This window comes from Abramis brama (genome assembly GCF_963993115.1).
Source record: "Abramis brama genome assembly, chromosome: 3".
Lineage (NCBI taxonomy): Eukaryota > Metazoa > Chordata > Actinopteri > Cypriniformes > Leuciscidae > Abramis > Abramis brama.
The window spans coordinates 31,281,825-31,309,504 of record NC_139965.1 but is presented as its reverse complement, the minus strand read 5'-3'; the positions used below and the strand labels follow the sequence as shown (position 1 = coordinate 31,309,504).

At 38.2% G+C, this 27,680-nt stretch overlaps 1 protein-coding gene across 2 annotated transcripts in view; it reads left to right on the top strand.

The window, feature by feature from the left end:
- The window catches only part of ambra1a (autophagy/beclin-1 regulator 1a), a 93,958-nt gene extending 67,745 nt beyond the window's left edge, over nt 1-26,213 (top strand). For both annotated transcript variants that reach the window (XM_084108158.1, XM_084108157.1), the window contains 4 exons: nt 2,675-2,785; nt 4,211-4,419; nt 21,977-22,093; nt 23,474-26,213. In XM_084108158.1, coding sequence (XP_083964284.1) covers nt 2,675-2,785; nt 4,211-4,419; nt 21,977-22,093; nt 23,474-24,051 — 1,015 coding nt within the window. In that variant the 3' untranslated portion in view covers nt 24,052-26,213. The remainder of the gene's footprint in view (nt 1-2,674; nt 2,786-4,210; nt 4,420-21,976; nt 22,094-23,473) is intronic.
- The last annotated feature ends 1,467 nt before the right edge of the window (nt 26,214-27,680 follow it).

Sequence of the window (27,680 nt, the reverse complement as noted above, 5' to 3'; positions counted from 1 at the left end):
TCTGCTTAATATCTGCTAACTCTTTATTGTGATGGTCCTCCAACAGACATTCTACTAACTATAAGTATCTTTGCAAGTACATGTGTGACCCTGGACTACAAAACCAGTCACATGGGTAAATTTTTTGAAATTGAGATGTATACATCATCTGAAAACTGAATAAATAAGCTTTCCATTGATGGTTTGTTAGGATAGGACAATATTTGGCCGAGATACAACTATTTGAAAATCTGGAATATAAAGGTGCAAAAAAATCTAAACATTGAGAAAATCTCCTTTAAAGTTCTACATTTATGTTCGCGATTGTGCTGCATTCACATACAAAAATAAATGTTTTATATATTTACGGTAGGAAATTTATAAAATATCTTCATGGAACATGATCTTTACTTAATATCCTAATGATTTTCGGCATAAAAGAAAAATTGATCATTTTGACCCATACAATGTATTGTTGGCTATTGCCACAAATATACCCCTGCGACTTATGACTGGTTTTGTGATCCAGGGTCACATGTCAACTTATTCAAACCCTATAACCCTGCAAGTTTATTAATACTCTACTAACACTCTAATAAGAGTTAGTAAACATGTAGGTGCAATGCTACTTATAGTCAACAGAATGTGTTAAAGGGACCATCAAAATAAAGTGAAACCGGCTTTTCAGAGCAGCTTTCACAAGCATGCTGTAAACAGAATGACACCAGTGCCTAAAAACATACCTTTTTTCAAATTTTGGCTAGTATCACCCACAACCTCTGGCTAAAGTTGTAAAGTGTCCAAGGCCAAAACAGTTAACAAATGCAAATAGTTTGTCATCACCTTTGGTTTTTAGAAGGCCAGAGATCATAAACATCAGAACTGTCAGAAGTTATTTGTCTTGCACGTAATTCGCATATTCACAAATGTATTCACACTTGATATTTGTAATGATTTTATTTTAGAAGGATGGGCAAAATTAAGTGACTGTCACCAGGGTGTGCGCAGCAGGCAGACAGACAGACAAAGACTCAGAAGATGAATATAATTTCAACACAAAGTTTAATAAACCCACACAGGCAAGATAGTCCAATAAGGGCAGAGAAACACACCTAACGTGAACGTGACCGAACACACAGCTGAAACTAATAACACAAATTTTCAAGACCAAGAGCTTGAAAATATGGTCTTTGACTTTTTTCATGGTCTTGGTCTTATGGACTTGGGAGCAGCATCAGGCCTCAGTCTTGACTCAACCTCAACCCTCTCCTGGTCTCTGTCTTGACTTGGACTCGAATGAGCTGGTCTCAACTACAACACTGACTTCTTAACAGGATCTGTTGCATTTTTCAGGAAATCTCAATGAGACAACACATTTCAGAGATGGCAACTTCTATGAAGGATTGATGCTGTTTTGAAGAAAGTTTAGCCCTACTCTATATTAGGCTGTTCATTCGACTCTTTATGATAATATATAGTCCGTTTGTTTGTCCCATCCCCTGTACATTTATTTACCAGAGGTTCAGAATGCTGTATGTCTTCACCTTTCTCTGAAAGCAGCTAGGATGACGCACAGCTTTCTCTCTGTCAGTACCCATAAAGCTCTTTACACTACAGCTTTTGATGGACATCGGAGGGAGAGGGATCGATCTGACTGAAACTGGTAATTAGCCTCCAGTGGTTCCAGATATCAACCTACTCTCATGCTGGGGAACACCCACTTCTTAGGATGTGTTGAAAAAAAGATAAATTGTAAAGTGCACAAATATTGAATGCCATGAGCAGGCTTTCATAACTTGTCTCCTATCCATTAAAGAGCACCATCAGCTCAAAAATAACCCGTTGCTCTATAATGTGCAAGTATGCATCACTACTCACAAATTTCTCCTCCTTCTTGACCTGCTACACTCTTTGCTTTCCTTTAGTTAGCCTCCCTTAGAGAAATGAGAAAGAAACAAACGGACAGAGAGAATAGAAGGGATAAGGGGGCAAGAAAGAGAGTTGGACAGGCCCACTGGGAGGCAACATCTCCAGGAACTATTGGTTTGAGACAGGTGCACAGGATGGTTGGATAAAGTGGATGTCAGCCTCGGCAACTACGGGACTGTCTGTGCTATGCTAATGAGCCGCAAAGATGCATTGTGGGAGTCCGTGGGGAGTATAGCGAGTTTCTTTGAGCTAGGCAAATGAGCAGTCAACGAACTACAGCTCTGACATAGCCGAGAAAAAGAGAGGTTTCTCCTTCTGTTTGCTGCTGTTGAAGCTCAGCTCTTTGTTCTCATGCTGTGTTTGCTGAAGGTTTTGTCTGTATTTTAAAACTGACAAAGAAAAATGAGGGTTTCCCATTGTTTTTTTTAGGTAATGCTTTATTTCTGGAAGAAAAAAAAAACACTTTTTACTCTGTATCCTGATTCATGGGATGTTTGTCTGATTATCTTTTTATATATATTTATTTATTTTCTATCAAGTAACACATTGACCCCGTTCTTCTTGCTTGCTTTATTTAATCTCTGTACAATTAATTAATACCAGTGGATTTCACCTTAGAATTAAAAACTTTTTAATAATTTGTTTAAATAAAGGTCAATCTTTTTTCTTCTTCTATGTGCAAAATTTTCCATGAGCCTTACCTGGACTTCTCACTCTCTCTTTCTTTGTCTGCCTGTCTATGTGACCATGGAAATATACCGTGCAGTGATGTACATTCAGATGGCAATGGCACTTCTGAACACTCTGAGAGAATGTTCACCATCAATAACAGTGGAGGGGTTGGAACCAGCAGCAGCAGGGGTGGAGACAGGGTAGGGTGAGTATAAACTAGTATAATTTAAAAGTATATTGAGTATATATCAAAGAGCTGTTTCATTAATAGCTTTTCATCCATTCTGTTGTGATATGGTATATATTGTGTGACAGAGGATTCACCTATTATTGGAGAGTAGCCCTCCAATTGCTGTCCAAGGTCCGGGCAATAGCAGCGTGTCACTTAGTGAATGTGCATGATAGCAGAGCACAGCTGTGAGGCTAATTAGACCTTCTCACAGCAGCCATGAATCCAGCATGTTTTGCTGACACTTTTTTAGAAAAAAGCCTTAGTGAGGTGTGTTGACTGCTGATCCCATGTTGTTGCTTTTCATTATCTGACACGTTGGTGCCACACTTGTCCACAGTGGACTTAATGAGGCATCTTAGTCCACTCTACAGCAACGGTGCTTCACCCAAAATTGTGATGGAGTTTCCGTCTCCTCTCAAAGCATAACCATCCTGGCCATTATATTGCCAGTTCAGATTCAGGCTGGAGCAAGTGGCTGAGAGGAAGTCCACAACAGCATATGACTGCGGGCATCACATGATTAGGCATACATGATCATAATAATGGTCTACCACTGCCATTATATGTCTGTCTATAATACTTCATACTTAATCCTTTTCAAAACAAGGCTTGATCTTGGAGACTTTGCTTTTTTTTAGGTAAAAATTACATTTATTGTTTAATTCTAGTAATTCTTGAATTTCAGTCAATTTTAAATCTACTTCCTTTCACAGTAAAATTTGAATTATCAATTGAATTGGTATTTTAAAGATAATTCAGTGTATGCCACATGACCCTGTCTCCAAGTTGAGTGTTTGTTATGAATTGCATTTCAAAGGTCATCCAGAAATGTAAATTTTGTAATCATTTACTCACCCTCATGTTGTTCCAAATCAGTATGAATTTCAAAAGAAGATATTTTAAAAATATAATCTATAACATCAAAGTCAGTAGGGTTCAGTATTGTTTTGGTCCCCACTGAGTTTCATTGTATGGACAAAAACAGTTGGAACATTCTTCAAAATATCTTCCTTATGTTCCACAGAAGAAAAAAGTCATACAGTCAGGTTCAGAACAACATGAGGGTGAGTTAATGATGAGAATACTTTTTTTTTCCAGTGAACTAACCTTTTAAATGTCTGTAATTTTGGGGGGAGGCTTTGTTTGGTTTGTTAACATTGTGCGCAAATAGTTTTCTCCTGTAGCTGAATCACTTCTTCTTGTATTATTCTCATTTGTAAGTTGTTTTAGATAAAATGCATTGTAGTACGTCCTGACTTATACTTCTATGAAAGAAAACAACCTTGAGCTTTACCTAGCAAGCAGTTATACAGACACATATCTTGTTCTATCTGAAGCTCCGTCAGCCCTGTGCAGAATTGAACTGTCTGTAGACCTTGGGATGTGTCTTGTTTGTAGGAACAGCAGGACTGATTGGCGCTCACACAGAGAGATGGGCCTGATGAATGCGATTGGTCTGCAGCCACGACATCCCGCCCCCACTGTTGCATCACAGGGGACGCAGACACAGAGTTTGCGGCTACAGAATGCAGAGACACAAACAGACCATGACCTTCCAGATGAACCTCAGCAGCCCAGTACTTCTCAGGGGTCACAGGTTACTGATGGTAAGACAACATTACTGAGCTCAGGTGAGGTTTGTCATTGAGATGAAAAGACAAATCAATCCTTGGTTAGTTTCCCATCTCTTCGCTCTAACATGTTGGCTGCTTCTCTCTGCAAAAATATTCTGTATCCACAAAACATTCTTTTTTGTCTCACCAATTTGAATAAATTCAATCTGACTGCAGATTCTAGTACTCAAACTTCTATGTACCTCAAACTTACTGTATCTGTCTACATGTGCAGCTCATGTATTCTGTACATACAAAAGCAGCATTTAGTGTCGGTGCTACCATAGCAACAAGAAGCTGTCAGTGCTCCTGTCAGAGAACGTGGCCACAACTTTCATTACCTCAAAAAGTGTTGTTATTGTTAACTAAAACTGTTAAAAACAGCGTTTTTGTTAATTAAAATAAAGCAAAATTAAAATAAAATATAAATATTATGTGAAAAAATTGTTGCCTTGGTGACTAACTGCAATAAAAATCAATTTAACATGGATATATAAAAAATATTAAAATTAATGAAAATGTCAAAAGCACGTAACAAAATTAACTCAAAATTAAAAAGTAACTAAAACTTAAACTTAAATTAAAACGGAAAATAAAAATGTGAAAATAAATGCAAAATAGGAATAATGACTATAATGCTAGATAAATAATACTAAAATAACACTGCTGCATGATCAATGCTTTATAACCCCCATCATGTTTATTGCTGTGGTGCAAATATCAATCCTCAATTTTGGATCTGACTGTGAAAGTTGTCTGATTTACATGCCAGTTTCTATTTAACTGAGTATTTAGGCTCATTAATTGGAATCGAGCTCAGTCGGATCATTTGTTTTCGAATGAGGTGTTTACATAATGATTATTCATTCCATTTGAGCTTTCACTTGAATTTATGGATTACCTGGCTTCATGTAACCATAGCTCCCGTTTGGTTTTGTGTTATCTGTCATTCTGTGGCCTTTAGTGAGAAGCCTGAGAGGTGAAGAGAGAAGATTGGGTGCTGAATTTTGTCCTTATGCTAATGGTAATTACAGGGGACAGGAGAGGCCACTACACTGGGCAAGTTAATGTGTGTGTAGTATTGCTCTCATGTTTAATGGCGGTTAGCTTTAGAGAGAGCATTTTTGACAGAAAACACTACATTGCATCTGCCATTTTCTACTCTGCCAGCCTCCAGTACCCATCAGCCCTCTTCAGCTCTCTGCTCTTATTACTCTTATTCCACATGTGTCGCTTTTAGCAACAGATGAATAAGCATGTAACTATTTTGAGGTCCCAGATATAAATTGCAGAAATAAGCAGAGCGACAGATTTAACCCAGCTGACACTTGTATTTTTAGATAGTTGGGTTGTTTAAATGTGTTTTATTTATAAACATGGTTAGCAGTCGGAGCCGCTGCTGGAATGATATGTCTGATATAATTCCTGGTGGGAGCTCAACTTCAGAAGATTCAGATCATACTGTGTGCGATATTTAGCAGCACATAATTAATCATTTACTTCTTTCCATATCTATAGATTGTAGTTGTAAATCTGACCATCTGTCTGAAGTTTCCAATCAAGTTTTATTTATTTGTCATTTGTACAGCTAACATAATGCCATTTACTTGGCTTTGAAACGCATAAGATGAGGCTCAGTTTGTAGAGTTTTGTACAGTACAGACAATTGACCCTTCAGGGAGTTTGACTGACAGGCGATCTGACCAATCATAATCCGCCATCCGCTGAATCCGCCATTTTTGTCCGACAAAGCAGTCAGGAGAGTTAGTAGATTAACATTGGAGGGTTTTAACTTGAAAAACGGAGTGTACTGATGTCTTTCCGCAGTTAAAACAAAATTCCTTCTTATGTTCATTCATGTTTATTTGATGCTATAAATGAACTAGAAGGAAGAGATGATCGGTTCACGAGCAGCTTTAACTGAGGCTCTACAGCGATCTGTCAGACACATTAAAGAGCCACAAAACGGTATTTATTGTTTAAATTTCTTTAAAAATTACCAAATTTGAAAGTTGTCAGTGTCCTCTGTGCTCCGCGATGTATTTTTCACTGCGTGAGAACATGGTGGGGCTTGAGAGCGGTGTGGCTTGTCGGACATAGCAACAGTAACTAAATGGGGCGGGTCTTTGCGAACGGTCAATTGACCATTCATAAAGACCCACCCCCCTTAGTTACTGTTGCTACGTCCGACAAGCCATGGTGCTCTCACGCCACACATCACGTTCTCACACAGTGAAAAATACATGGCCGGAGCAAAGAGGACTCTGACAACGCGCCGACAGACAAGACAGAGCAAGTTACTTTTGTTATGAAACAAAGTCTCAGCTTTCAGATTTTGACATTTTTTAAGAAATTTAAACAATAAGTACTGTTTAATGGCTCTTTAATGTGTCGAGGAAACAAATTAGTGGTTATCGTTCAGCAGTGTATTTGATTTCTTAGCCTATTAAAAGCAGGAGATAAGAAAAAATCTGTCAATTGGACAAGAGTCAGAAAAAAAACTGATAATACACAACATACCTGTCCCCCTCACTTCTGAAATTATAGCTAAGCCCCTGGGTGGAACGGTAAATTCACATCATGGATGTGCAGCCGGCAAATCTTCAGTATGAACCAAAATCTCTGAGGAATGTTTCCAGCACCTTGTTAAATCTGTGCTATGATTAAGAATTAAGGCATGCTTGAATGCTAATACATTTATTAGGTGTACCTAATAAAGTTGCCATGTATAATTAAAAAAATACAAATAATTTTGTATTGTTAAAGTGACAGAGTACAAGAGAGAAACAATACTAAAGTGCTAGAAAAACAATAAATACAGTTCAGTTTACTTGTCATGAGTGTTACTGAAATTCAGGGTTATCAAGCACAGGTTAAAACGATGATAGAATGATGATAACAAACATAGAGAGAGTTTTTTCTTTTTCTTTTTTTAAGCTTACGTTTAGCCCAGGAACGTACATAGATTACAACTTGCATACAGGTTAGCAGTTTTGAAGTTTATTAACTCTTGCTTGAAAGTTGTAGTAGTGGGAAGAGTTTTAAATGACAATTTTAATTCAGTTGGATAAAGGGATAAAGGGATTAAAAGAGGGAAGGAAAAAGGACGTCTAGGGATGTGCTATCAGTACACCAAGCACATGGGGCCCTAGCTGGCACTGCCTGAAGCGTCCTTTAAATTGATTGGCTCTGGCTTTAGCAAGAGTCAAATGAATGTACTTCTACGGAAAATTGAGTATTAAAAATAGAATAGAAACAGAAGAACGAACACCCCTTTCTTGTTCGATTTTAAAGCTAAACTCTGTTAGTTTTAAAACAGTGCATGAATAGAAATAATAATTAGTGGAACATGACGGAGTCCCAGAGTACATGTACAGACTGAAGCTGTGTGAAGTTTGGTGGTTTTAGCAAATCTCTGAAAGCATTGACCTCTGAAGGAATAAAACTTCTCTGAGACTATTCAAAAGCTCTGTTTTCACACTTTCAAACAGTGAATGTCCTTTGTTTAGTCTTGTGTATCCAGACTTTTGACTAAAATAGTGGAATATACTGTAGAGTTCTGCTTTTTAACTTGTTTACAAAAACATCTTTCAAAGATTTGATGTCAATAATCTGGCAAATTTGGCAAAGCCAGTCAATACTTCATCCTCAAAAGATCAACAGCTTGTTCCTTGTAAACACGACTTGGTTTCTGTGCGAACTGATTGAAACGAACCTGTGCGGCCTTACTCCTGAACTTTATTTTAGACCAGGTTAGAGCTTGCTAGATTGAGAAAATTAAGTTTAAAGTTCAGTTTAGTGTACGGTATCAGACGGAATATCAGTGAATGGACTGCAGTCAGAGGTCTGATGGTCTTGTGACCTGTTTCTAATGTTGTGATTAAATGTAAACACTTTTCTTTTTACTGAAATTGATTTGCATGTAACCTGCCCATTATACATAGTAGCAGGTTTCATGGCTGTGTGTATTTGCTTTGTGGCGTATGACTGAGGTCAGATGTACTGCGTCTTCGCCTGCAGCAACTGTATGTTTTTGTCTCTCTGAGGTACTACAGGTGCCAAGAACTTGATGACTCAAAGTTTTAGGGTAGAGAAGTTCACATCTGAGTGTCTCACCTCAAGGAAAGCCATCTTCCCACACAAACAGTGCACACTCCCTGCAGTGAGATCTGTGGGCGAGGGTTAAGTGTGGTATCGTTTTAAACTGCAGTCAGTGAATAAGTTTAGGGTTAGAATTACCATCCTCTTTGTGCATTTTATGTAATGAATATGAGGAAAGAGCATGTTGTATTTACTTAGGTTATACAAAGAAACGAAAACAAAAAAAGATGCACAGACGTTTTCTCTCTCAATCCCTCCCCCAGTCTATTTTCGATCTCTTTCTGTTGTGAAGGTTGTACGGAATGTAAAATGTAATCCTCGGGTTGTTTCTTTATTCAAATCTTTGGTTGAAATGTGCTTTTTTGGAATGAGCCAACTCCAGAAGTTAATTTAGAAGATGTCTAGTTCATGTTTTGGGAATATGTATTTTTACTATAAAGATGTGATCCTCCTCTTCTCTCTTCCTTTCCCTGAGTAGATTGAGTTTACTGACTAATGACAGATCATGCTCCACCTGAACCTGAGTTTGCTGCACCTGTCCTTTTGTTCTGACAGGCTGAAGCTGTTGATATCTTTGGTGTCCTAATACATCATAAAAAGGTATAGAGGCTAGCAGAGTGAAAATAAGTGACGTGGGAGGCAATGACAGATGAAATGGAATTTTTTCATACACTACCGTTCAAAAGTCTGGAGTCTGTAGGAGTTTTTAATGTAAAGTATCTTATGCTCGCAAAGGCTGCATTTAATTGATTTAGAAAAATAAAAATAAAAACTTTTCTATTTTAATTTATTTTCAATGTAATTTATTCCTGTAATGACAAAGATGAACTTTCAGAAGCTATTACTCCAGTCTTTAGTGTCACATGATCCTTCAGAAATTATTATATGCAGATGTTTAAAATATGCATTATAATATAATGATGATGCTCAAGAAACAGTTCTTATCAATGTTGAAAACAGTTGTGCTGCTTAATATTTGTATGACACTTAACATAATGTCTTTCACTTTTAATCAGTTTAATGTGTCTTGGTGTGCTTAATAAAAGTATATTCTTTTTTTTTTAATTGGAATGGTAATGTATATATGGGCCTCTTATATTTTACACTGTTGGAAACTCAGAAGCAAAGACCAGGAGACTTGGTTCTTTCTTCAGCAGGATTCTTTATTGAGAACACGAGCTGTCGTTAGCTGCAGTCATCAAGTCTGACTAGGGCAGTAGACATTGTAGTTTATATACATTTCAAGGGGGAGGGATTTACATAGAGGACATAGAGGTGGAGACACTCTGAACAAAGCATGTAAATGAAGTACAGGAGTCAGCTCCTTACCGGAATTCCTCCAGCCCTGATCTCATCAGCATAACAGTGTCATTCAAATACATAGATGCTAATCCAATCAGCCTGACAGTATCACCCATACCTCCACATTATCATAGCTTAACTTGGGACAATGACACTGTTCAGGAGGTGCATAAAGACAAAAGGTTAATGTCAGACACCTGGGTTGCTTGACTTAATCTTCTTTGAATCTCATCATCTATGCCTCAAAATGTAAAACACAGTTTATATACTATTGTATTGGAACCTAGATGTAACATTTTATAAATTTGTAATACAACATTTCCCCCTTTGTTCTAATAACTCTCACAAAATACAAATTTAGACACTTAAAAGTTCATTCTTGTAACCTGTGATCGTTACAGGCACATAGCACATGCTCTGTGTTGATTTTCTGTAATTGCATGCTGACACAGAATCAAACATGCAATTAGGGTCCGTGAAGTTCTTACGGGTAATAGTCTTTTCTGGTTGGAACTGTCATTTTCTCGTGAGGGGTGTGAGTCATTTGTTGAATGAAACACTTGATACTGTGGACGCATAGATAGTACGCCAGTAGAAGAAACAACAACAGAATTGCTATTTCCTTGATCCACAGCCAGGGTTTACCTAACAGGTTTCCGAACCATGAAGAATTATCTTCAGTCATCTGGTGTATTTTTGCTGAAAGATCAAGAACGTCTTGTTGGATTTTGTTCAAGTTCTCTGTTGGATCCATTAACCCGGTGCAGCACTCAGGGCTGATAATGGTGCAGGCTCCCCCTTGCGTTGCAAGAATGTAATCTAAGGCCACTCTGTTCTGTAAGATCATTATCTTGTGCGAAGTGAGAGTGTCCATGATGTTACCCAGGGCCAAAGCCGTATCATTGGCCAATTTCTGTACAGAATTCGATAAGCTTCTGACTTGATCAAGGGCCTATATGACACCATAAGACTGGATTAATGCTCCAAGAGTTCTTGACCACCATGTTTGTGCACAAGTGAGTCCTGGAATGCAACCTTTTTGTCTTCTTTGTTTGTGGTAGGAGCTGAATTTTGTAGATGTAGATGGGGTGTTCCACCCATGGGATTCCTGCTCCTACTGGAGGCGGGTGTGGCATGCAAACGTTCTTTCCAGCAAACAAGGCATTTTTTGACATATTCATCAGCTCTAAGAATATGTTGTTTCTGGAGTCTACACTGTGCAATGTCCATGATGATTACTAGTACGACAGTCTTGATCATGTTGATGGATGACTGAAGGTATGTGAGTCTCTGCGTTGTTATTTTTTTTTTTTTTTTTTTGATAGTTGGCTCTGCAGTGGGTCTAGTTGTTTTCTGTTGTTTATGGGTCTCGGGACAGCCATCAAGTGGTATCTGCACAGAGTAAGAAAGAAAACAAAAGACAAATAGAGCAGTATTTGGTCAAACACTAGGGTTGTATCCTTTTCTGAGTCTGCTATTGTTGTTCCTTCTTTGCCTTTTTCTTAATTCCTGCGACACCTAAAGAACAGTGAGGTAAGGATGGACTAGTGGATGGGGAAGGCCTATGAGGGAGTCTTCACCGCTGGGTTGGCCCCCGAAGCCTGTTGCATTCGGTTCTTCCCTGGGCTCCTCACTGGTCCGTGTCCTATCCTATCCCTGTAGGTGTGGGAACAACTTTACAGTGTGACACATGAGTCCAGGTTTTCCTTCCCTGACACAATACTGCAGCTGCTGTAATCAACATCACTTGATGTGGTCCGTGCCACTTAGGCTCTAATGGCTTGTTTCTGAATGACTTTATCATGACCCATTGACCTGGGATGATTGTATGTCCACCTTCTGGTGGAGTCTGCTAACAAGACTCAACTCTCTCTTTGGCACTCTGTACTGCCTTTTGTGAGGTTTTCACAGTTAGCGATCAGGGCATCTGAGGCAATGTGTACATCAGCATTTCTAAGATCAATCACACCTGGCATCTGCATTGGGCATCCAGTAATAATCTCATGAGGACTCAGTCCTACTGATCTGTTAGGTGACGCTCTCATACTACACAGTACTGCTGGCAGCGCTTCAACCCATGGTACTCCTTCCTGATGCATTTTGCTTAGCCTGGTCTTGATTGCTCTGTTCGATCATTCAACCTGTCCGGATGCTTGTGGCCTATGTGGGCAGTGAAGATTCCACTTAATCTTCAACATTCTAGACACTTCCTTGACTACCTGTCTTTTGAAGTGTGTACCTTGATCTGAGTCAATGCAATCTGGTAATCCCCATCTGGGAATGAAATCAGTGACAAGACATTAGTAATAGTAGTATGTGCAGCTGCAGCACGCCTTGTTGGATAAGCTTCTATCCATCTTGAGAACGTGTCTGTTACTACCAAAACGTCAGTTTTTCCCTTACAACGAGGCAGCGATATGTAATCAACTTGTAGGTGACGAAATGGTCCTGGTGGAGCTGGGGTATGTGTTGCTGCTGTAGTTGCTGCTGGCACATCATTATATTTCTGACATGTAATGCATCTCTTGACTGTTTCGGTGGCTACCTTTCTGAATTTTGGATTTCACCATTGATTTGAGAACCTGTGATTCATCATTGCTGGACCACTGTGACACAAATTGTGTATTTGTTGAGCCAAATATGGCAGCAGTGACTCAGGAGCGACATACTTTCCCCCTTTGGTCCAGCAGCCGGATGAATCCACGGTGGCTCCTTTGTCTAACCATGTCCATGCTTCATATAGAGGAATGTCTCTGTACAGATCAATGATTGATTCAGGAGGCAGAATTGTCTTCTGTGCTATACTACCTGAACACACTTTTACAGTTGCATAGGAACAAGCCTGTTTAACCGCTATATCAGCAAGAGCATTACCTGTAACTTCCATAGTATTAGTTGTGAGATGTGCTTTCACTTTGATCAACGTTAATTTCTTTGGAAGTTTCATGGCAAACATTAGATCTTTCACTAATTCAGCATGCTTAATGGGGGATCCAGCAGAAGTTAGAAACTGTCTGCTTTGCCAAATGACAACAAAATCATGAATTACCCCAAAAGCATACCTGGAATCTGTGTAGATATTTCCAACTGATCCTTAAGCTAGCGTGCATGCTCTAGTTAAGGCTACTAGTTCTGCAGCTTGAGCTGAAAAATGATCTGGAAGACGACCTGAAGCTACCACTTCAGTGGTGGAAGTTACTGCATAACCTGCTCGTCTGTTACCTTCAATGACTTGAGCTGAACCATCAACAAACAACTCAAATTCTGAATTCTCTATGGGAGTTTATTTTACTTCACTCATAGGTGTGTATGTAAGCGTAACACAATCGTGAGTCATTTCTCCTTCATCCTCTAACACAACTTCAGTCATTGCAGACATCATACATGAGGATGGGTTCGTGACTGGCGCACGCTGTAAAACAATGTTCGGGGCTTTGAGGGTAGTTAACCAATTTCCTCAACGGGAGGAGGTGACAGAAGTGACTTTTGCTTGATTCATTAGTGCGGACACTGCATGAGGACATTTTACGTTTACAGTCTGACCTAACACCATTACTGATGAAGCCTGTGCTGTAGCATGACATTTAAGGCTGTGAATTTACTTAACAAGTGTCCCCCAAAGGAAGGCTAAGACAGTCACTTTCCTTTTGTTCTATTAAACAAAAATAAGTCTTTCATCTTTGTTGTAAGTTACTGGGGAAATTAAGCACTCACAGCCCAAATGGTTAACACCTCAACAAGCTGCCCCACGAGTTTAATGACGAGGGGAGGGGCTGCTTCAGAGTAGCAAGCAGACTGAGTAGAAGCTGAGTAACATTGTTAACATGTCTAAAGTTATTCTTTGTTTTTCCTACACTTTTTTCTCCAATGTCCATGCTTACCACAGTAATAACAACTGCCCTCTCTCTTAAGACATTTGCGTTTCTGTTGATCCTCTGTGTTGACCTTAAAGGATGCTGCTGCAATTTTTACTCTTGCCTTGACATCAGAGTCTCTTTCCCAAGTAGCTAACCTCTCCAAGTTGTTTTGCAGAGTTCTAGTGGACCATGTGAAGTCTAAGGGAGGCAATGCCTTTCTATGTTCTGACAAAAGACCATCAAACCATGTGTGAACTAGGGGACCATTATCATCTAGCAAGTGTCTGCTATCCCACTGTATGCTGCAGCTGACTGACAAAATCTTTCAGTGTACTCACTGACAGTTGCATCCTTCTTCTGTACACAGCTAGTGATCTTTGGCCAGTCTACGTTTGGTCCAACAATGTTCTTTATCACTCTCAGAACTCCCTTTTTCAATTAATCTTTTCTGGCATGTTGAAAATCAGAATTGTTTACAGAACTTTCAAAATCATTGAATTCTGACTCAGTCAAGATCTGTGATATTAGCTGGGTGACTTCAGCTAGAGACATATCATAGAGCCGCATCTTTCTGGACAACTCTCCTAAACTCAGAAAAAATTCTATGCACTGATGGCAAACTCTCAGCAAGTCTCTCTATGGCTTCAGGACCTAAAGTTGTATTGACTGCTTGTAACTGCAGTATGGGGGTTGCAGATGGAACTGTATTAAGCCCTTTTCCCCTACTCTGTCTGAGCCTTTTGTCTTGCTCCACACACTTCAACTGCATTTACATCTTTATTCATCAATCCAGCATTGACATTGTCCTCTATTCTATAGAAAGACTGTAAGTCAGGATAAGTTTCATCTGACTGTTGGTCTTCTGAGTCACATTTGGTTGAGGCCTTGCTATGGCCCACCTTTTTCGTGAGACAGGACACTTGAGTGTGCAATTGTTTGTTCTGTTCTTTTAACTTACCAATACACTGAGCTTGTTATTGTGCAATGGATAAGCTAAATTCTCTGTGGCAGCAGATAATGCCTTTTATGTTTTTCTTCCTGATACATGCACCTAACACCTTCTTGCATTCTTCAATAGACCATACTTTTTCTGGGTGAACACCAAATTTCTTTGTCAAATCCAATCTGACTGACTCAATCACTATGGAGTCCATGTGCTCTCCTAACAATGACTTGAACTCACTGTCTGTCCATAAAGGGGTAGTTAGTCCACCTTTCTCAGTTGTTGGAATCAGCCCAGCATTCCTTCTAACCATTTTGTGATGTTTTCCTGACACGGTACTTACCTGATAAAACAGAGGATAAACCAATAACTTATCTGACAAAGCAAAGGATAGCTAGTTATGAATACTCATCATAATGTATTCAACCTTCCCTGGCAAGCAGAGGAGAACCAATTTGTTAAACACACTTTTAACAGTTGTTAAACTTGATTAAACAGAGGATGAACCTTCTTCTCAAGCAAAGTAGAGGATAAACTATTCCATTAAACAACCTTCCCTGATTAGACAGAGGATAAACCAAATTCCCTGACTATACAGAGGATGAAGCACTTCCCTGGCAAAGCAGAGGATAAACTACTGTTAACACACTATAGCTGTTGTTAACCTTCCCTGGTTGAACAGAGGATGAATCTTCTCTGACTACACAGAGGAATCACCTTCCCTGGTAAAGCAGAGGATAAACCAATTCTTCCCTGCCAAAAACAGAGGATAACCAATATTAGCACATAATGCTAATCTTCCCTGCCTGAACAGAGGATAACTTTCATCTCTAAAAGAAAACGTTAAAGGATAACTTAGTTAACCAAACCCTACAGCTGTCTGTTAACTCTTCTCTGATGGCATAGAGGATAACACATTTGTACTGGTCTTAAAGGTTCTTTTGGATAGAGTGGCACTCACCAACCCTTGGTTGTACAGAAAGATTCAGTCTGGAACACAGTCAGATCTTTGTTGAGCTTGAAGTTTCAATCTGGATTCAGGTGAGGAGCTCTATCCGGGTCACGGCACCAAAACTGTTGGAAACTCAGAAGCGAAGACCAGGAGACTTGGTTCTTTCTTCAGCAGGATTCTTTATTGAGAACACGAGCTGTCGTTAGCTGCAGTCATCAAGTCTGACTAGGGCAGTAGACATTGTAGTTTATATACATTTCAAGGGGGAGGGATTTACATAGAGGACATAGAGGTGGAGACACTCTGAACAAAGCATGTAAATGAAGTACAGGAGTCAGCTCCTTACCGGAATTCCTCCAGCCCTGATCTCATCAGCATAACAGTGTCATTCAAATGCATAGATGCTAATCCAATCAGCCTGACAGTATCACCCATACCTTCACATTATCATAGCTTAACCTAGAGCTTTATTTATTACAATAGATTTAGCGGAGGTGGAGAAATAGCGGAGGACACAGAGTGAGCTGCTGCAGGAAAGGTGCATGACCAAAGTTGTCCGAAACATGAGAATACTTTTATATTTATAAGCGCTTCAAACTAAAGCATAAGGATTTACCTTGGCTTGCCCTGTCGTGCTTTGATAGATACATGTGCTGATTAAAGCTTTTTAGCAGTGTTAGGGTTGGACATTATAAGTAACATGAGTTGCGTAATCAGATTACTTTTTTCTAGTAAAGTAACACATTATGTTGTAATTTACAACAAAATATCTGAGTTACTTTTTCACGTCTCTTTTTTCCCCATTTATTGACTGACACGTCTCCTGTCCCCATGTTGAGAAAAATCGGGAGTAAAGGTGCAGAGGCGGTGTGTGTGCTGTGTAAACATAACGGTTATTGTAGTTCTAGACTAAATGTTAACATTAACTTTCTCATCTCATTTGCAAAAAAAAAAACAGATTCAGTATTCCTAAAAAAAATGAATGAAAACAGTAAAATTCAAACTCAGAATACTACGCAAATCTGCAATAATTAAATGCTAACACAAATATATGTTATGTATTTAATCTCACTTTATTACCAATGTCTTTTTTTCTGACCTTTAATAATCCAATTCAACCATACGAATAAGGAAAATTAATTTTAGTTAAACATCTCATTTGTTTAATATTTTTGTTTTTATTGAAGTAAGAATGTTGAAATTTATTCTGCTGTGTCTTGTTCTTCTGCAATCCAGAATGGCAGCACAGTTGAAAGGGTTGTTTGAGCTGTGCCCTCTGCTGTACAGACATGAATTAGCATTTCCTTCAGCCTGAGGCTTATTCCTTTCACTTTTTGTGTGAAAGGGCCTATACATTTGCCAAAAATATAACTCTTTTTTTTTTTTTTTTATTAAAAAACGAATAAGCAAGCCCAGCCCAGGTGGGAAACAGTAACGCAAAAGTAACGTAACACATTACTGTCCATAAAAAGTAACTAAGTAATGCAATTAGTTACTATTTTAAGGGAGTAATGCAATATCGTAACATTATTTTTAAAAGTAACACTTAGATGTGTTTTCTTCAGCGCATAACTTAACTTTTACAGTTATATCCTTATCGGTAAATATTATAAATTCCCACGAGTATTTCCATTTAGCATATTCTGACAACAAACGAATCTCCGTCAAATTTCACAGACGTCAATGAACGAGCGTTGATGTGCACATGCACGTCAAACAGACAGAGCGCAACAGAACAGGAGTACAATTAATCATATTTCTATGAAAGCAGTAACAGTAATTTAACATAATTACAATGTGAATGTGTGTGATCCTCATACATTTCATGCTTTTTTTTTTAGTTAGTCATTTGAACTTCTGCTTTAAAAAATGGTAAGCAATCAAGTTGTTTTTTGTTTTAGAATGTAATGTTTACATTTTAACCTTTTTTGCACAATGTATAGCATAGTCTATATTCACTATATTCACATCTTGTTTTCATAATCTTTATATTGCACATTGTTTGGAGGACAACATTGGGCAGGTTGTGGAATCAAAACATTTTATTAAAATGTTGTTTTTTAAATAAAAATGAATAGTTTTGGGAATTTTCATTTTGTAAATCGATCAATCGCAGAAATAATCAACAGATCAAACAATTTTCAAAATAATCGCTTGTTGCATCCCTGATTGTGATATTTTTATATATCTGGCCATCACACTATTTTAATTATATCATTCTTATTATTGTATTTTAAAGGTGTACTTTCCCTCATTAAAAAGTTTTACATCAAACTATGAATAGCTCTTTTGACAAAAATGTTAAAAAATTATGTATACTTACTTTTACAAAATGGAGATGGCAGTCATATCAGTGACTTAGAAAAGTTTTATCAAACATGGGGGCTGCCATATTGAGATCATGTGACCTGTGATCACCAAAAGCTGTGCCTTGCAAAAAGTTACTACTACTACTATTACATAGTACTACTATAGCATAGTAACTTTTCTAAATTGACTCCTATGCTCAAGACAAACTATATAAAAGTATCTAAATAAAACTAGTAAACCAATCCAAACCAAATAAGTCAGAGTCGACAAATTAATTGTCCAAACAAGCAGTCCCTTTTAGAGTACTGAAACAAACTGCATCGATTTGCTGTTCATTAACCACAAAGCAAGGACAAAAGTACCTCAAGGTCCAGTTTATTGATGTATGTATTCTTAGACAGAATAACATATTTATAAAAAGTCTAAAACAAAGGACAAACAAAACTGCGAATAGATACAGTGATAAATGTAAGTATAAAAATCAAGACCACTGGGGACATATTAGGATTGGTGAATCAAACTAACACTTACTTGAGTGTACCTTTCATAAAGCAAATGAAATCATTTTTGTCAGCTGGGTTGTGTTGTGCATTAAAGCATGTGAATGACCGGAGTTTGTTTCCACTTAATTTAGGTATGCAAACCTTTCTCAGATTTTTAGTGTGGTAGACTGTAGAGCCTATTTTGGGTTTCGTCTTCTCGATTCAGTCTTAAGCCACTCACAAACAACATAATTTTAGCCCTGATTGTCCGCTCGTCAACAGTTTGGGGAGATAGCTGACAAAAGCCCAAATTCAGAGGCAAATCGGTGCTCGTTCACGTAAGTGATGATCGCTATGTAAATTTCTAGACCTGTGTGCAACCCAAGTCCTGTAGTGTTAAATGTGTTTTGACTGGAACTGACATCAATGACGACAGACAGTTGTGTAGTGTGAAAAGAACAGCAATTTTGAAAGTTGTTTAGTGTATGAATGGCGTTAGGATTATCCTACTAAATGAAAGTGTTCCGTTTTTGTGAAGCCATGGTTTTGTTTCATGTGTTCAGGTTTGATTTGGCATTAAAAACTTTCTTACTGCCAAGCATCTCATCATTCTTCAGTGGTCAGAGCTTAGACAGACAGACAGAGAGTAACCAGTCTCATTATAGCACTTCATGACACTTAGACACCTTAACTCTCCTTTACAGAGGAATCAGCTTCAGCTGTCATAGGCAGAATACCAGCCAAAGGTCATGAGAGTTTTCATAATGTCTCCTCCTTCCTTTCTCTCGGTGTCCTTTAACCCTTTTCTTAAGCACACAAAATATGCTTGAATCACTATAGAAAACAGCTCATTTCCATGTGTTTGAATAGCTAGTGTTGTTGATATCCAGTGACTCATGCACCTTTAAGGGGATTTACTGTACAGTCTGTCACAACATTCACATGAAGCACTGTGGTCGCAGAAGAGCAAATCCTCACATTTCCATTCTGACATTGGTGGGCTTTTTGTCTGACACTGAAAGCTTGTTTGTGTGAGGATTGAGCAGTATAAGTGGTGTTCATTTTGCAAACTGGCCAACAGGACAGCTGCATGCGAGAATGTTCCGATTACTTCTTAAAGACAGGGATGATTGTTTCTTTCTATCTCTTACTCATTCAACTTACTCACACACACTCACTCACAATTTTGGAGGCATAACAGATGTTATGTATTAGATAAATAATTAATATATAGCTCAAAGACTCTCTTCACTCAACAGCAAAATTTATTCCTCACAGAAGCCTGTGGGTGCAGTCAATGCTGAGAGATTACTTTTTCATTGTTCAGTCAGCACAAACCCCATGAGGAGATGCTCCACACGGAGCCATTTAATTCTCTCACGCGGCCCGATAATGGCTTGTTCATTAGCTGTGTATGAACAAAAATGCTGATGTGATGATAATGTTGCACATCGGTACTGGTATGAACAAAACCCAATTGCACCGTTGCCATTGGCTCAGTCACAGAGATGCATTCAGGGCTTTGAAAGATCTGTGAGTCTCCTGAATGACGTCATTGTGAATGGTTGGCTCAGATATATTAATTTTCTTTGGCTTTAAAGGAATATTCAGATACTGTAAGAAATAACAATATTATTAATATGTGTACAATTTCACACAAGAAATCTGTCTAAAAAAAACAGATAATGCCCTGGCAGAAAATTAACAGTACCATTTCAGTTAAGTTTACTGACATTTCCTTCAGCTATCATACACAACACAATGAAACATAACTAAAAATAAGGATAAAACACCTGTGAAAAATCAATGCGGAAAATTCCTTCATATTAACAGTACATTGGTCCGACTCTTCTTAGTGTATCTGAAAAATATTTGCTTTCTATTAAGATTCACTGAATCTTTTTTCTACCCACCACTAGAGTAATGTTAGATGTATAAACCTGAAGCGAAATATACCGTTAAGCTATGGCTGTCAATAGAATACAATAGTCCTGACTAATCTTATGATATCTTTAAAAAGCATACTAGCATTCAAAAGTTTGGGGTCTGAAAGATATTTTAATGTTTTTGAAAGAAGTATCTTATGCTCACCAAGGCTGAATTTATTTGATCAAAAATGCTGTAAAAACAGTAATATTGTGAAATATTATTACAAATTAAAATAATCTTTCTATTTTAATATATTTTAAAATGCTGAATTCTCAGCAGCCATTGATCCATGCTTCAGTTTTCATTTTTGTCAGGATTATTTTATGAATACAAAGTTCAAAGGAACTGCATTTTTTTTAAATAGAAATCTTTTGAAACACAAAACATATTTTTTATCAATTTATTGCATCCTTCCTGAATAAAAGTAGTAAAAAAAAAAAAAAAAAAAGTCTAAACCCAAACTTTTGAACTGTAGTATAGATTGAAAGTATAAAAATATCAAATTTGTTTTATTAAATGTTATTTATGAGATTTGATATACTTTTATAATGGAAATGTTGTGTTTTGCTTTTTTGTGTTTTTCTATTTTGCATTTTGTGCTCAGCGTGTGTTGTGGCAAACAAGGACAGACTGGCTTTAGTGGCCTTTGTCACCAGTGATCTAAGAGAATTTGGTTGTGTTGGGTCCAGATGGCAGAGGTGATGATGGGCAGGTTCTGTATTTTTGGAGAGCTGTTGTCCAGGGAGGGATAAACTGACATAGGCAAGCATGAGCATGGTCTGCACAATGTGACGCATTTTCAGGCAGCACAATGAGTATTCATATTGGAAATTAGTGACCCTGAACCATGAGTGCAGTTTGGCAAAAGAGAGACTATACAGTCATATTAAAGACACTTTAAATCACGACGATAAGCCTGCCAGCTGAGATAAGCTTAAACAGCAGACGGTATTTGTCATACATCCATTTATGCTTAAACAGCTTTAAAGGAGTTACTAATTATGAAATCATTTTTGTCACTTCTGTTATTTTAACATGGATCGTCATTTTTACAGATAAACACACATGATTTCTAATTTTCGCTTACTTTATTTCCTATAGCTGATGTAGGTGTATTGCTGCAGGTATCAGAAAAAACTGAGATAGAGAATTCCTCTCCATTATTCTTGACTGTCAATGTTTTGTTGTATGCTTCTATTTGTCAAATTTCTATTTCTCAAATCATTCATCTGATAATAACATTTGGATTGTTTATGATTTTTCAGTCAGATGTGAAAATGTAAAACATAAGCAAGCAATAAAAAAGCAGTAATAATAAAAATATGTAAACTATTGTAGTGGCACTTCATTCAGTGTGAGAATAAAGTGTGAGAATTAAGAACCAACACAAAAGCAAACATTTGCAAGCATTCAGAGGTTTAAGAAAGCACAGTACAGTATTAGTTTAGTCATAGTACCACTCTCCCTGAAAAATGTGAATACAAAAAGCAGTAATATTATTTTCTCTCATTTTGCCACTAACCTGTGCAAGTTTTTATCATCTGTTTGTTTGTTTGTTCGTTCGTTTTTATTCATCCCATTTGTTTTCTTTTTATGTTGAAAATCAAATAAATCAAATGGGGGTTTCAAAAGCAACTTATACAATTCTGAAATGATCATTCTTTATCATCCACAGACTCTCTGGATTTAGAGACTCTCCCAGAGGATTCTGGGTCTGAGGTGGTACCAGAGACGCCCCCCCACAGTCGACCTCAGGAAGATGAAGGGTCAGATCTCTCTGAACCCAGCACAGGTAACCAGCACATACTTCACACAGATGAACACAGTAACTATGTAATATTGATTTTGGTCCTGGAACTGTTATCAACCAGCCAGAATTTGATTTAGGGCCAACTTGAACAACATTTAAATCATCATACAGTAATATTGACTCCTGACTGTAGGGATGGTTTATGGTTAGGACAAAGAAAGGACATTTAAAACCAAAGCCATCCTAGGTAATACACTTGTTTTTACCTTGGTGACTAACATGTTGGGGTGCTTTCACCCTGGCAGTTCAATAGAACTGTTGAGCAATTTTCATTCATTTGAAAGCAATTTGAACTCTGGTCCGCGCTTGTTCAGCATGTAAAGTAAGATGCACATGCATTTTATCTGATGACAACATCATTAGTTCAACCAAACACATGCAGGGGATCATGCCAGTGATGATTTACGTTGGATACGAGCGAGTGTGAGCGTGCAGTGTAATCGTGTAGAGTGAGTGCAATCAATGCGGCAAATGAATGGCTCGCAATCAGATGTCTCCTCAAAAGAGCAGCAGAATGCAACGTGCATAGACACAAGGTTTATATATTTTGCTGCACATAATATCACTAATTAAATAAAAAACAACATATTAACCCACATTGTTCTCTCTATCATGCGTGTTGTGCACATTTGTGATGCCGCAAGATGAACACAAATCCACTGAGGTGCGATAGGACCTATAAAAACCAGACCCGTCACACTCAGATTCAGACCACAGCAAACATGCCCAGTGTGAAAGTCCCCTTAGATTGTACATTAGTACATTGTTGCACAGCACAAGTCACTTGTGGAGTACACAGTCCACTCACAATTCAGAAAACGAATGCAAGAATTGTAACTATCAGTGCAGAAAATAAACCATGAAGAAGGAAACCAAAGCTTGAAAGGATTGTTGATGCTGATGCAAACATCTGAAACGCACTCTCATACTAACTATACTTGATCCACAGCGCCTAAACAGTAGATGAGGATCAAAGAATTGAGGTTGCAGACATTGTTGATGAATAATTTAGAGTCAATTGTGGTGCTTTAATTGCACTGCACCTTCCTGTTAAATTAGGTCCATACAACATGTGTCCAGGTTGTAAACCTATACTGTAACAGCTGTTTGAAAGCCATTCTATGTGTGTAAATCTCCACTGACACTGGCAAGACATAAATCTTCCACTAACACCAAACATTTCGCTGTCAACACACCCTGCAACTCTTCGTGTTTTGTAAGCTGTCAATTTTTCTCCAAAAGGCCATCCAGCTTTATTACGTTGTTCCTCCCTAATAAAGTTTATTGATCCCCGAAAGCAAGTTGGACACTGGTATTTCTTGAAGAACTCAATAGTTCTCCTTCACTCTCTTTCTCTCTCAGGTCAGGCAGAGTATGTTTCTCGTATCCGAAGGCTAATGGCTGAGGGAGGCATGACTGCGGTTGTCCAGCGTGAGCAGAGCACCACAATGGCTTCCATGGGCAGCTTTGGCAACAACATCATTGTCAGCCACCATATCCACCGTGGCTCCCAGACAGGTGCGGACGCACGAAGCCGTGCTCTTTTGAGCCCTATCCCTGGTCCCTCCTCTGGTGTCCCTGAGTCTTTGGCCGGAGCTGCAGGTTCGTACTCCTGCGTCCTCACCAACGCACTGGGGCTTCATACGGACACAGCTCTGGGCACCTCTACAGACATAGACCTAGCACCCCTCGTAGAACAAGAGAGACTTCACACATCCCTCCTGTCACAGGAGTTTTCACCTCTTTTCTCCTCTGCTGTAAACACAAACGGACCTTCTGCTTCCATGGAAACAGACAGTGTCTTGGAGGGAGAGGAGCTCCAAGACTTTGTGCCCCTCTCTCCATCTTTACTCTCATCCTCACCATCTCTTTCTCCAGTGAATAACAGTAACTACAGCAACAGTGATAATAGTTACCACGGAGAAGAGTATGGGCGGTGAAAGGGGCGGAGTTCGGAGAGAAGTCATTGTAATTTGAAAACAACGAGGAAAGAGAAGGCAACACGACAGAAACATCCGAATATATTTGCACTCGGTGTTCCTTTCGCATCAGCGTTAATATTTTGCATCTGCTCTGACACAATTTAGTGAATAATGAAAGATGGAGAAAGTTGAGGTTTCCTGATCAGCTAAAACTCAGCAATGTATTGAGGCGATTCCATGTTGTACTTCAGTCAGCCTTGCTGAAGGTTCCAGTGGTGGTCTCTGTCTGCCTGTTGCCCATCATGAAGTGCGCACATATATAGCCACGTACATAATAAGGTGTGTATGTGTTTTTATGTGAATGCCAGAGAGACGGAGCATCACTTTGCAGGCAGTCTTGAGTCTGCAGAGCAATATCAGTTCAACTGAACGTTTTGTTCCTCTACATCTTCTTTCAAACATTTCAGATGCCATTGAAATCTGCTGCCTGGACCAGAAAAGTATAAAGTCTCGTATAGTCTTGTATTTGAAGTTACAAAAACGTGTCACACTCTGAACAATTTGGTTATGTTACTGTTGGTTAGTTTAGAACTGGGTGTAAAGTCACTTCTGTAGAAGGTAGGCCCATTTTTAGAAAGTGATTGTTACATTTTAGTTCAGGTTTTTATCAAGGTGAAAAGGCCACACCTTGTTTTTCCTGTTTTTTAAACTTTTGGAAAGAAGATAAGAAAGAGAATCGAGAAAGAAGACAGAGTTGTCTAAACAAATGTTGTATTTTATAGAGTTAATTCTGTGGCATTAATGGGTAGTTAAAAAATGAAAATTCATCATTTACTCTTCCTCATGTTTTTCCAAACCTGTCCGACTGCAGAACACAAAATAAGTTATTTTGAGAATTGAGAAGAAAGAAAGAAATTACCCTCTAAAAGGGTAGAGAAGAGTCCAGGTTTGGAACAACATGAGGGTGAGTAAGACAAAATTTTCATTTCAACCATAAAGATCTGTAGCCCCATAAAATCATCAGCTTCATCAGTCTTCCATGTGGCCAAGTCAGTCTTCTTTCCACCCATCGTTACCACTGAAACCCCTTAATTATCTTGCTTTGCCCTAAATAAAAAAATAGAAATTTGGCTTCTTGAAAGGGTTTTCCCTTCCCTGTTTACAGTAAAGTGGTTCTTGACACAATGTGATAAACCTCACACTCAGAACCTCAACAGGGAAACGGTGAAGTTTGACAAGCATGTCTATGTGAGACACTATCCCAGTTCTGTCAGCTACTGTAGATTTTCAAAGCCTACTGAAAGTTAAGCAGACACCTGACAACATTTCTGTTGCTACCTTGCCATTTATTTCTTATGTAGCGCTCTGGTTTCTACCTTCTCTCTCAGAAAAGTGTGTGTGCGCCTGTGTATGTGTGCGCCTGTGTGTGTGTGTGTGTGTGTGTGTGTGTGTGTGTGTGTGTTCAGAGAGTGTGTTTATCATTTTTGAATTTCAGAATTTGAAGCATATTTTGACTTCAGCTTGTTCACAAACCACTAAATAACCACCACATCATAATGTTGGATGTGCTTAAGTTTACTTTATGTTGATATGTGACCTTAGGGAGTGTCTTTATGATGTGTTTTTCACTGTCGAAATGCTGGCCAGTGGTCTGGTGCACAGTGCTAGAAGTACTGCATAGGGAAGGCGGATGTTTGGATGAATGTTTACGTGAGATTTTTCTTGTTCACTGGCTAATGCATTATGTTCCGCATTAATATGGAGAGCCTCTCTCTGCTTCTTATGGCACACCACTTTATCCTGAAAATGAATGTCTGGCAGTGTCTCCTGAATCAACCTGCTGCTTTGATAAACAGTGTAACCTCTGCTTTAGAGCTCAGCTCACTGGCCTCCTACAGTAAAACAAAACAAACAACAACAACAACAAAAAATGTTGTGCTTTTTCTGCACATGATGTATAAGACACTGTAGAATTACAGCAGCAGCTTTTCTGAGGGATTATGTACTTCACATTAAAAGTGACAAATTGTACTTTTTTGTTTGTTTTTCTGATTGCTTTTTAGAAAACTGTTTTTAAATGTGTGTCTTTTCAAAGAAAAAAATTACGGTAAAACATTGATCTGCATACTGGGAAGCAATCCTGTATGTGAATTATATGGAATAAAGTTATAACAAACATACCGTGTTAATGTTTGTTTTTGTGTAGATAGCGAAAAATATAAAAATGCTCATTTTGTAATGTTTTGTTTCTAATGTTTTTATTTTATTATTATGGGCCTTTTTGTTGCAGATGACCGGGATGAGAGATGTCTCACATGCCCCTCCTGTTTTGACTTATCTTTTGCTGTTCCTATTGATTCTTTAAACCAAAGTCTAAAGGTCCAGATGTTATTAGATTCACTGTAGTTCATTTATGATATAACCATTTTCATTCATACACTTAGCTCCACATCAGCCTTGTTGCTCCTGAGCCGACTTCAGATCAATGCTGCCTGTTTAGGGTTATGCCTCTCACGTAAGTAGATTCTTTTCAGATGATTCCAGAACTCTGAATGAGACTAAACAGTGATAGTGTTCATTGTGCTATGATGGAGAGGTTAACACTGGCTCTGAGAGACCATTTGAATAAAAAGGCCTGTAAAAATGATTTGTCAGTTAATACTAAGATTCTCAAATCTGCAGTTTCAGACATTTGCTATAGGATTCTGAAGGTACAATGATGTAATTTAAGATTGTTAATTGTTAATCTTCTCAGTGAAAATGGTTTAGAGAGATGTGAATAGAAATGAGATGTGTGAGAGCTGCATATCAGGGAAGGAACATCAGGAAGAGTGTTTTGGTCCTCTATAGCCTTTTTCAGTCCTTATACTGATTAAATGGGATCTCAAGGGAAGCTTTAAAAAAAAGTCTCCATTCTGAGGAGCAGCCCTGTAATGAGGACCTCAAGATGACCTAACTGTTAGAAAACATCAGTTTCATGGTATAAAACGCACACACCCAGAAACACTTCATCATGCAGGTATGTATGGAAGCAACAGCCAAACTAGCTAATGTGAGGCTGTAGAGGCAACATGCAACAAGCCATGTAAGAACATTTTGTGCTTTTGGGCTCCAATCAACTAAAACTGTGTGGTGGCTAATTGCTGATGTAGATTCAAGACCGCTGAGGGCTCATTAACAGAAGGAAGAGAGTTGCCTTACAGCACTCTGCTGCACACACACATACATGCCAGGAGGTCAAGGTTTGGCAGGGTTGTATGAGGCAGTTACCTCCTGCTGGTAGATGTTGTATCTACACCATTTGGGTGGCAAAAAGCATATTTCTCCATCGATGATAACCTTTTTCAAGCAGCTCTGTGTTCAGACTAAATATTTATATATTTGTTTAATTGCTGCATTTATAATGTATTTTTATTAATTGTATGTGTAGATAGACAGACATTCTTGAAAATAAAATAATATTTTTATTCAGCAAGGATGCATTTAAATTGATCAAACGTGATAGTAAAGACAATGTTACAAAATATTTCTGTTTCAAATAAATGCTGTTCTGAACTTTCTATTCATCAAAGAATCCTGAAAAATCTATCACGGTTTATTTTAAAAAATATTAATCTGCACAACTGTTTTCAACATTGATAATATTA